This window comes from Phoca vitulina, unplaced genomic scaffold (genome assembly GCF_004348235.1).
Source record: "Phoca vitulina isolate PV1807 unplaced genomic scaffold, GSC_HSeal_1.0 scaffold10, whole genome shotgun sequence".
NCBI classification, from domain to species: domain Eukaryota; kingdom Metazoa; phylum Chordata; class Mammalia; order Carnivora; family Phocidae; genus Phoca; species Phoca vitulina.
The window spans coordinates 45,394,200-45,405,429 of NW_022589713.1; the positions used below are offsets into that span (position 1 = coordinate 45,394,200).

The 11,230-nt window shown below is 39.2% G+C and overlaps 1 protein-coding gene across 3 annotated transcripts in view; it reads left to right on the forward strand.

Moving 5' to 3' along the window:
* Positions 1 to 11,230, forward strand: part of SCN10A (sodium voltage-gated channel alpha subunit 10) — an 89,814-nt gene that overhangs the window by 47,930 nt on the left and 30,654 nt on the right. For all 3 annotated transcript variants that reach the window (XM_032409229.1, XM_032409230.1, XM_032409231.1), the window contains one exon: positions 1,809 to 1,982. In XM_032409229.1, coding sequence (XP_032265120.1) covers positions 1,809 to 1,982 — 174 coding nt within the window. The remainder of the gene's footprint in view (positions 1 to 1,808; positions 1,983 to 11,230) is intronic.

The window sequence follows — 11,230 nt, forward strand, 5'->3', positions numbered from 1 at the left end:
TTTATGACTGCAAAACACAATGGTGATGGTTTTTCAACGATGTCATTTAAGGGCAGACAGAGTGGGGGTGGGGCGGGGAAGACAATGGGAGGGAGGGAACATGGAAATGTTGCTGTTGTAACAAAAGCACCAGGGAGTCAGAACTTTTCTTTTGTATCTGGTTTGGACAGTATGCTACTTTAAGTTGTCCTCCATTATTTCTTTTTAGTATTATTTGCTTTTAATAAGATAAAACCCATACTGGACTTCACTACATGGTAAACAGAAGCGAACAAGGTTGGGATCCTGCCTCCATGTCCCCTGCAGAGTCCACCCCACTAGAGGTGGACTGTTTGGTCTGCCAGGATCGTCCCTCTCTTCCAACTCCTCATAGGCTATAAACTTAGGTAGAAGGAAGGGTCTCAGGGGAAATGTGACTACTCTTCCCTAGAAACCTCCTGTTCTCCCAGAATCCAGTGATGTGAAGAGGATTCCAGCAGGTCCTGGGACACTATGGAACCAGCATAGCATGCCTTATGCTTTGGCAGCACCTGGGCTGAGAGGCCGCGTTCTATTTAAAGTTGATATGAAGAGGGGAAGTGGAAAGAGAAGGAAGAGCTTATTTCCAAGAAGTCAGCATAGACCACAGAGGGTCTTATGGAAGAGACCTCAAAGCCCACACTCTCATTTTATAGCTGGAGAAGTTGTAACAAGAAAGGAAAAAGGCCTTTACTGTTGGGACAGAGCATGGTTCCATGTTTTAAAAAGAAAGCAAGAAAGGCAGGCAGAGTTTGGTGCTTTGTAAGTGTTATCTTTATGACACAACATTGCTATGAGGCTATCACCACCCTCACAGCCCCAAAGAGGGCACTGAGACTAAGAGAGATTGAGTATCCTGCCCAAGATGGTACAGCCCATGACGATGGAGCCAGTTGACCCAGGTCTCAGTAGGACACGGGACCTCAGCGCTACCCTCCCATGCCTCGCTTGTCTACAAAGGGCACTCTGTGCATGCTCTTTGAATTACACAGTTGCAGTCTGTGGTATTAGGCAGATCACTTAAACTCCCAGCCTTTCCTTTTGTGTAAAGGGGATGCAACCACCTCTGTTTCCCAAGCTGGCGAGAGGCTTTGCTAAGAGCAAAGGAGAATAGCACCCAACCCTTCTTCCTTACTTGTCTCCCTTCCCTGCTACTTTTCCCATGACCTGAGCCTGGGCTTGACCTCTCTCAGTGTCAGAATCCTGTCCTGTTTAAGACAAACTAAAGACACTCAGAGCTGAAAGAATCTTAGAATTTATTATTATTGTTCTAGTTTAACAGCTATTATTTATTAATGAGTTACTATTGGCCAGGACCTTTGCTGAGAATTGCATATGCATTATCTCATTTTATACAGATGAGGAAATTGACCTGTGTCTGCTTTCACAAGCTCGGACATGGCTAAGTTGGATTTTTATCTGGGTCTGTGTTGCCCTACAATCCAAGGCTTTAAACAACTGAACCAGATTGACTTCTCATTTAGATAATTACATAATAATTATTATCCTAATGATTATCCATCTCTACCACCATTCTTATGAAAACACTGAAGCATGGGTTCTAATGCATGTCACCTAAGCACTGGTCCAGAGATTTCTCTATGCTGTCACGCTGAGTGTTCCCATCCCCAGTCCTTCAAGAGCCCACAGAGTATATAGAACATGAATAAAAACAAAATCAAATTATTTGTTATTTTATTTTTAAACTAGACATTTCCCCGTTGCCCTATTTGTTATTACCCCCTGACCCCACAGACCCTGCTGAGATGGATCCTTATTTCCAACCACAGGTCTTTACTGTGTTTTTTACTGCTGAAATGGTCTTCAAAATCATTGCCTTCGACCCCTACTATTACTTCCAGAAGAGATGGAACATCTTTGACAGCATCATTGTCACTGTGAGCCTGATAGAGCTGGGTGCGGCCAAGAAGGGGAGCCTGTCAGTGCTGCGGACATTCCGCTTGGTAATGTTCTGTCTTGGCAACTTGGGGAAACTCCTTCCACATTCAGGGAGCCACACCCCTCAGAACAGATACTGTCCTTTGGGGACCTTACCAACCAGCAAACTCTTCCTCTCCTGTCCCTGTGCAGGAAGCTGGAGACTTGACCCTTTCTACTTACTCAAAGTGGGGGCATGCCTTCTCATTTCTGGGGCTGGGCCCCTTCATCTGCACCCTCCTGTTCTCTTATCAAATAACAATAACAATGATAATCATAGCAGCTACTGTTTCTTGAGCACTGACAATGTGTCAGGCACAGTGCTAAGCCCTTGACATAACATGGCATGGCTTGTTAGCGTGGGCTAATGACCATCCTCAGTATTCTCTCAGTGCCAAATAGGGTCCAGTGTCCAGCTTTGGAAAGAGAGGACAGAGTGAAGGAGAGAATGCCCAGCAATCTCATCAGGTCTACTTCTAGGCCAGAAAGTCTGCTTGGGGCCTGTGGGAGCCAGCAAAGCAGCACTGAGCTCCCCGACTTGGTTTACCTGCAGTGGGGTGGCAAACTCAAAGGCCTGCAGGAATCAAGCAGGTGATGACATAAAGCTGGCCAAGCAAGAGATCTTGGCACTGGATATTTGTCCCACGTACACAGGTAGGCAGACCCAACACAGAGCATGACTCCAGAGAGAGGCATTTACATAGGAGCCAGGGTGACTTATGCCAAAGAGGTGGCCCTATCCATCATTGTCATAGTTTGCAACTTTTCATGAGAAAGAAGAAATCCAGATTCTAATACTGGCTACTAATCCAGTTTTTAAAAAGGCACTCTAAAAGCCAAAATGAAGCACGTCCTGGGACACATTTGTGTCATGGACCACCAGTTAGTGACATCTGTCTGAGATGATGTCTTTCATTGTCCTATGGAGAGAAAGGCATAGTGGGCTTACAGGGCCCTTTACCTGTAACCTGGAAACTTGAGAAGATAGGAATTAAAACACTTTTTTTAGTGTTTTAGAAGGACAGATTTTTAGAAGGACAGATTTTTAGAAGGACATTTTTAGAAGGACAGATTTCTCTAAATATCTAGAAAACGATGTCAAGAGGCAGGCCACCAGTTGATGGTCCGTGTAAGACACCCATGCACAAACTTTGAGGGAGCAGGATTCCATACTCCCTATGCCCTGGGAGGGCCTGAAGTCAGTTTCCTACTAAAATATGAACATTTTTGGCACACTTGGAGAAATACACGCTTGGTGTTTTCAAGTCTACATGCTTCTTTTGCCAATTCCATGAAGCCTGTATTCTCAAACAACCACAAATAGGCAGGTTTACTCCATAGCCTAGGCCTACAGAATTCTCCAGGCACCTGCCCCTCTACCCCCACCTTCCTGATCCTGACATGCTGCTCATCTCACCATTCCCTAACTACGGCCACTAACCCCATGCTTTCCTGGGGGCCTTTAGTCCTCCTCCTCCACCATCTCCCCATTTCTCATTACCTGACTAAGATACCATGCTCCATCAGTATTACTATACCCTTGAAAGAAACTCAACCACCTTTTGGCTCTAGCCCTTCACATTTTTGCATTTGGCAAAACCCTAGCAAATACTGAAGCCAAATATTCCCTCTGTCTACCATTCTATCCCAAAGCCCAGCACATAGTAGGAACTCAATAAACACTTGCTGACTGAAAGAAAGAAGGAAAGAAAGGAGGAAAAAAAGGAAAGAAGGAAGAAATGAAAATTCTGTGTCTTCTTTCTTGCTTTTTGCTCCCTCTCAAAGTACATTGCCTAACTTCCCACTGTTGAAATCCTGGCTCCATGCATCCACTGGTCTGTCCTTGTAGCTATACCACATGTCTTAAGTACTGCAATTACTTTGAGGGTATCTGTGTCTGTAAGGCAAGTAACCCATCTTGTTTTACTTCTTAAGAATATCTTGGCCCCTGTACCTCCATATATTCATTTTAGAATCAACTTGCCAAGTTACATCCCCCACATACACACAAACTGTTGTTCTTTCTATTGGGACTGTAATAATTTATACATCAATTTGGGAAGAAATGCAACCTTTACATTATGTAGTCTTCTGACCTATGAAAACACACACTTTCCATTTTTTTAATCTTTCAATAGTTGTATAATCTCTCCCTAAAGTTTTATAATTTTTTCCATAAGGAATTTTCTCCATCTTTTGTTAGATTTATTCCTAAATATTCCCTAGTTCATTATGCTATTATAAATGAAATCTCTTTTTAAATGTCCTTTTCTGAGTGTTTTTTTTTTTTTTGCTAACATTTTGCTACTTAGTACTTTTGTATCCAGAAATTTCTTATTAATTCTGATTTATCCATATAATCTCTTAAATTTTTTAACACAATCATATCATATGCAAATAGTGAGTTTTGTTTCTTTTTTTCTAATGCTTATAACATTTGGTTCTTTTAACTACACTATTGTGATGATTAGGATGTCCAGTATACTGTTGAAAGGAAGTGTTAATAGCAGACATTCTTGCTGATGTTTTCCTGATCTCAAAGAGAGTGCTTTCAATATTTCACCGAGTCTAATATTTTTTTTTAAGATAAAAAAGAAACCTTATCGGTTTAGGAAGTTCTCTTTTGTTAAGAATATTCATCATGAATGGATGTTTAATTTTATCAGACAATTGTCCTGCATGTATTAAGATAATCAAATGATTTTTGTCCTTTAATGCATTGAAGTGGTGAATTACATTAATTGATTTTCTACTGTTAAATCAACTTTGCCTTCCTCAGATGAACCCAACTTGATTATGATACATTTTTTTATACAATGGAAGATTCAGTTTGCTTATAATTTGGTTAAAATTTTTTCATCTGTATTGATGAGTAATATTTGGCTTGTAATTTTCCTTCCTATGTTGCACTTGCCAGGTGTTTGCATCTGGTATCAAGGTTGTGCTAATTTCCATAAAAAGAGGTGAGAAGTAGTCCTCTTCCTCTACACCCAGTCTTTGGGTAAGATTAGAATTACTTATTCCTTATAGGGTTAGTAGAATTCACCAATGAGGCTATTTGAGGTCAAGATTTTTCATGACTGACTTATTTTTCTTACTGGCTGTGGAACTAGTCAGGTTTTCTGTTTCTCAAATTGGTTTTGGTAAGTTATATTTTTCTAAAAATTTCCCTTATTTAAATTTTCAAGTTTTTTGGCATAAAGTCGTGTATGCTATGCCATTATATTTTAAGGGTCTATATCACCTGCACTTATGTTACCCTTTTCTTTCTTTAAAAATGCTGATTTGTGTTTTCTCTCGTTTGTTCTTATTAGCCTTGCCAAAGGTCCTCAATTTAATTAGTCTTTTCAAAGAACCAACTTTTAGCTCATTGGTCTCCTCTCCTTCATTGATGTTTTCTATTTGAAGCAATCCTGCATCTTTTCTTAATTATATCCTCCGTCCTACATATTTTACGCTTTTCTAACTTCTTAAGATGGAATTTTCAACCTATTTTCCTTTCCAATATATTCATTGAAGACTTCTTTTCCTTCTAAGAACTGCTTTAATATGTAGAATTTTCCTTATTGTTTGGGTCTAAATATTTTCTAATTTCAAATTTGATTTCTTCTTTGACTCAAAGGTTAATTAGAAGCATGGTTTTTAATTTCTGGTTATCTTTATGCCATCGAGTTCTATCTTAATTGTATTATAGTCAGAGAACATACACTGCATGTTTAATGTTTTGAAATTTATTGTAATGTTCTTTTGGCCCAGCATGTTGAAAATGTTCCTTATTCACTTGAAAAGGTGTCTTCTGCAGTTGTACAGTAAAATACTCTGCATATATCCATTGGGTAAAGAAAGTTCATTGTGTGGTCCAAATATTCTAAATCCCTGATTATTTTTGTCTGCCTGTTCTAGCAATTACTGAGATGGTAGTGTATAAAAATATCTCCCACTATGATTATGGCATGGTCTGTTTCTCCTTATGGTTCTATCTTGAGGCTGTGTTATTAAATGCATACATATTTTAAGTTGTTATATCTTTCCTGTAAAGTGAAACTTTTATCAGTAAGAATTGACCTTCTTTCTCCCTAAAACTGCTTTTTGCCTTAAAAAAAATCTCATCTGCCTCCTATTAATTAAATAACCCTGTTTTCTTTTGATATAGAATTTGCATGATGTATCTTTACCCATCCTTTTTCTTGTGACCTTTGTATACCTTTAGGATTTTTGTATGAGTCTTGTAAATAGCATACAGTCAGATTTTGGATTCTTATTTACTTCTGACAATCCAATCTTTGTCTTTTAACCAAAACATTTAGCCCACTTACTTTATTGTGAATACTGATATGTTTGGATTTGTGTCTATCATTATATTTTGGGGGTTCTATTTGCTTCATCTGTCCTAGTATTTTTGTACTCTCTTCTTCAATTATTTTTTTAAGATTTTATTTATTTATTTATTTAGAGAGAGAGAGAGCATGAGCGGTGGTGGTGGGGGAGACAGAGGGAGAGGGAGAAGCAGGCTCCCTGCTGGGCTTGGTCCCAAGACCCTGGAATCATGAAATGAGCTGAAGGCAGATGCTTAACCAACTGAGTTACCCAGGCTCCCCCTCTCTTCCTCAATTCCTGGTTTATTTTGGACTGTTTATTTTTCCTGTTCCATTTTTCTCCTTTATTGGTTTGCAAACCTCTCTGTTTTTATTCTTTGAGTGGTTACCTTAGGGATTATTTAATTAAAGTCAAAAGTTAGCTAAGACCTTTACTTTCCAAGACCACTTTTCACTCCAGTTATCCCTTCCCAACTTACTACTGTGCTAAGCATTTTAATTTTATCTTGCTTTTAAAAAGCTATATGATTTAATCAATCATAAATAATTCCCAACTTACTACTGTGCTAAGCATTTTAATTTTATCTTGTTTAAAAAAAGCTATGTGACTTAATCGATGATAAATAATTCTAGCTGTTGTACAAATAATCCCCAAAACTCCATAGCTTAACCAAGTCAAGGTTTATTTCTCACTCATGCCATCTTCTGGTGCAAGCCAGTCAGCTCCAGGTGGGACTCTTTCAAGAAGTGACATTGCCACATCCAAGGAAGGTCTGTATAATCTTCAAAGCTTGCCTCCTGCTTGTGGAAACATGGCCAAGGCTTGTCTTCAGCTTTAAACAGTCAAAGGCTTTTTCAATCAGGGCTCATGGTTTCTTTTGCAATGCAATTCCTTCAAAACTTAGGTGGCTTCAGACCTTTCTGTGGTCTGTGACAAAGTTCTCAGTTCCTCTTTTTTTCTTTGCTTTCTTATCCCCATGCCTTTCTCTTTAAACTGGTGGCTCTCAAATGGTGGCTAGGGCATTTAGAGAATCTTTGCTAAGATTTGCTTCATTTCAATTGAAAAATTTAACTGGTCTTCAATACTTAAAGACTTAATCCTATTGCTTAACTGATTGGGATCTAAAACAGTATACTTTCCTAAAACTTCAAGGCTCTAAATTTCTGGATTCTATTTCCTTTTATTTCTTATTAATCAGCCAAATATTCTCCAAGCTCATCTCTTTCTTGTAACAGCTTGACAGATGTAACCATCTACATCTGACCCACAATACTAAGGTTCTGTTTTATAAACCCTTCCCCTAGGGCTACTGGCTCATGAGGCTCATGATCAGCCCCAGAATTATCACAGGCAATAGTTCTGCCAGTGCAACACAGATCAGCACTTTCTGAGCCTTCTTATATCAGTTTTCTTGTTGTCCACAACATGACCACTAAGCCAGTGCCACACATTTGATGTCTTGGAATGGCGACAGCTCTTTTCAATGTACCAGTTTCTACATTACTCAAGATAAGTACAACTAGTTACTGTGACAATTTCTACATCTGTGAGTTGACATAATAGAGGTTTCTGTTTCACAACATATTCAGTGCTGGTTGGGAAGTTCTCCTGGAGTGTCTGCTCCATGGAGTGACTCAGGGATTCAGGATGATATGATGTCACCATCTTCAATGGGTGACCTCTACAGTGGCCATGGGAGGGGATGAGAAAGTGCATTGGTGTTTTATGGCTATGCCTGAAAGTAGCATACACTACTTCTGTCTCCATCTGCACTCCATTAGCCAGAATCCAATAACATGACCTCAACTATTTGCAATTAAAGGTGGAAAACAGTCTTCCTTTGTGTCTGAGAGGAGCAGAAGAGAATGGTGACCATATAGTCAGTCTCTGCCATGCCCCATGAGACTTAATTGTTGTATCCACTCAATGCTTATTTAGATTCACCCTCATGCTTAGCACATCCTTGCTTTTTTTACATTCTTGCATGTGATACTTTCCCTCTGCCTGAAGTAGATTTTTTACAATTTCTTTAAGTGGGTGTCTTCTGGCAGGAACCTCTCTCAGTTTCATTTATCTGAAATTTGCCATTTAGTTTGCCTTTGTCTTTAAGAACAATTTCTAATGAATGTAAAGGAAGTTGATAGATGATAGTTACTTTATCTCAGTTCATTGAAGATATTATTTATTCCACAGTGTTCAAGCCTCTATTGTTGCTGATGAGCAATCAGCTTTCAATTTAACTGTTGTTCCTTTCTCTCTGGATGCTTTTAAAATCTTCTCTTTGTCTTTGCTGTTCTGTAATCTCATTAGCATGTGTCTAGGTATGGGTTTATTTATTTTTTCATTTATAATGTTTAGAATTCTTTGATTTCTTGAATCTACAGATTTGTGATTTTCTTCAGTTCCAGAAAGTCCCTAGACATTCTATGGGCAAATCTAGCCTCCACACCACTTTTTTTCTTCTCTTGGAATTTATTAGATGTATATTAAACTCTCCCACTCTATTCTCTGTGTTCTTGTGCCTTTGTGATATTTTCCATCTATGTCTTTCTGGCTACCTCCTGGATAATTTCTTCCGATATATCTTCAATTCATTAATTCTTTCCTAAACTGTATCACATCTCATGTGAAACTCCTCCATAGAGTTTTTTAATGTTGTGTTATATTTTTCATTTCTAGAAATTCTATTTAGTTATTTTTCAAAACTTGTTATTATTTATAGTTTCTTGTTCTCTTCACATATCTTCCAGTTTGTGTTTTATTTCTCTAAGCATATTATATCTAATTATACTGTTATCTCTGGCTAATAATTTTATTACCTAAGGAAATTGAATGGCAGTTTCCACATACACATCCTGGATCTCAATCCCTCGTGATGCCTCATTATTATGTATTTGTTTGTTTTACTGCAATTCATAGAAACCTTTGGGTGGGGGTGCTTTGAGACCTGGGATGCAGGCTGGTTTCTTCAGAAAGTATTTGCATTCACTTTGGTAAGGCACTTTGTAGGTTTGCTCTAAATTAAATTCTCAGGTTGAAATAACTTAGTAGTGTGAATTCTAGCCAAAATCCTGTGTGAGCACCACTTTGGGGTCCAAATTCTTGGTGTCAGTTTCCCACCCTCTACCTGGACCAGACATTTAATTTTCCTGGCATTCTCCTGGGTTTATTTCTGGTTTGTCTTTACATGGAAGTTAGAGCTCTTTGGGATCTAGTCTTAAAGGGGGGAGAAATTCCTGTTAGACCTTTTACCTTAGACAGGCCCTGGGATAAGTTTCCTGCTCTCCATGCTTCATGAGACCATTAAAACCTATGCTAGATTCACTTGGTTTAGCAAATGTCTTCAGAGAAAATGCTAGCTTCAACAATCTGTTTATATATCTGAATTCCCATATTTATTTAATTTTTGGCTAAAGAATTTACTTACTTTATTGATAGATCATCAATGCACCTTAGATTTTATTATCCAGCATTTTTAAAGACTTTATGTATTTATTTGATAGAGAGAAAACTAAAGACAGAGCATAAGCAGAGGGGGAGGGGCAAAAGGAGGGGGAGAAGCAGACTCCCTGCTGAGCAGGGAGCTTGATGCGGGGCTCAATTCCAGGACCCTGGGAACATGACCTGAGCCAAAAGCAGACAGTTAACTGACTGAGCAACCCAGTCACCCCTATCCAGCATTTTTAATAACTTTTTGATGGAAAGGAAAACCCAAGGGGGTCCAGTATAGTCTACCATATTACCCTATTGATATTTGTCATAAGGCCCACTTCATCACCAAGTGGTGACCTCCCCAGGAGAGGAACGACTTACCTTTAGACTTACTTTTCATTCTATTCTAAAAGTAAAGCATCTTAATTAAAGTAAGTTGAAAATATAAAGAAAGTTCAACTCTAAGATTCGAGATATTTGGATATATTTCCATACAAATATGTCCATGTTACCAACTTGGTTTATTTCCTTCCAGTCTTTTCCCCTCTAAATAGAAGTTTTTGTATTATGAGATTAACTACAGAAATGGTTAATTAAATGTGAAGCAATATTCAGCAGCATTTAAAGGCAACAATTTATAAATCTTATGTGATATTATAAAGAAATTCTTTTTGAGGTGCACCTGGGTGACTCAGTCGATTAAGCACCTGCCTTTGGCTCAGGTCATGATCCCAAGGTCCTGGGATCCAGCCCTGAATCGGGCTCCCTGCTCAGCAGGGAGTCTGCTTCTCCCTCTCCCTCTGCCTCTCTCCCCAGCTTGTGCTCTCTCTCTCTCTCTCACTCACTCTCTCTCAAATAAATAAATAAAATCTTTAAAAAAAAAAGAAAGTCATTTTGATGTAATGCTAAGCTGGGCAAAGTGTAGAGAAAGCAATTGCACAGGGGTGGAGGTGAGATTCTCAGGAATCATGGACACATGTGGGGCTGCTCTCCTGGACCACTCACTCTAGGCACCAACAAGAGCCAGACAGCTCTCGGCAGGCACTCTGTAACTGTGTGTTGACTGATAGCTAACACTAGGGGCCCCCAAGCCCAGATATCTCTAGAACAGCAAGTAAAGGGATCTTGTTCTCTTGGCTTCTGTAAAGACAATAAAAGAATTCATAGAGGACCATTCGATTCATGCCCTCTAATGACAATTACACACAACTTGCTTGCAGTTTAACCTAAGCTTAATTATGGACAACAAATTGCTACCTAACAGGACTCTAATATTAATTTCTAAACTCTCCACCCCCACCCCAACTAACTAAGGAACCAGTGGAAACTTCGATTCGATTAAGACAAGAGTCAATGCCCAGTCCTTTGCTTATGGCCAGTAAGCATGCCCTTGTGTCCCTCACTGTCCCCAGTCGTGCCCCACAAGGGCCCTATTCCAGTGTCTGCCTTTGTACTTGTCCAGAGTTTACTGTGAGAGTGGAAACCTGTAGCAATGATGTTGCTAAGGAAACTTGGCATTATCCCA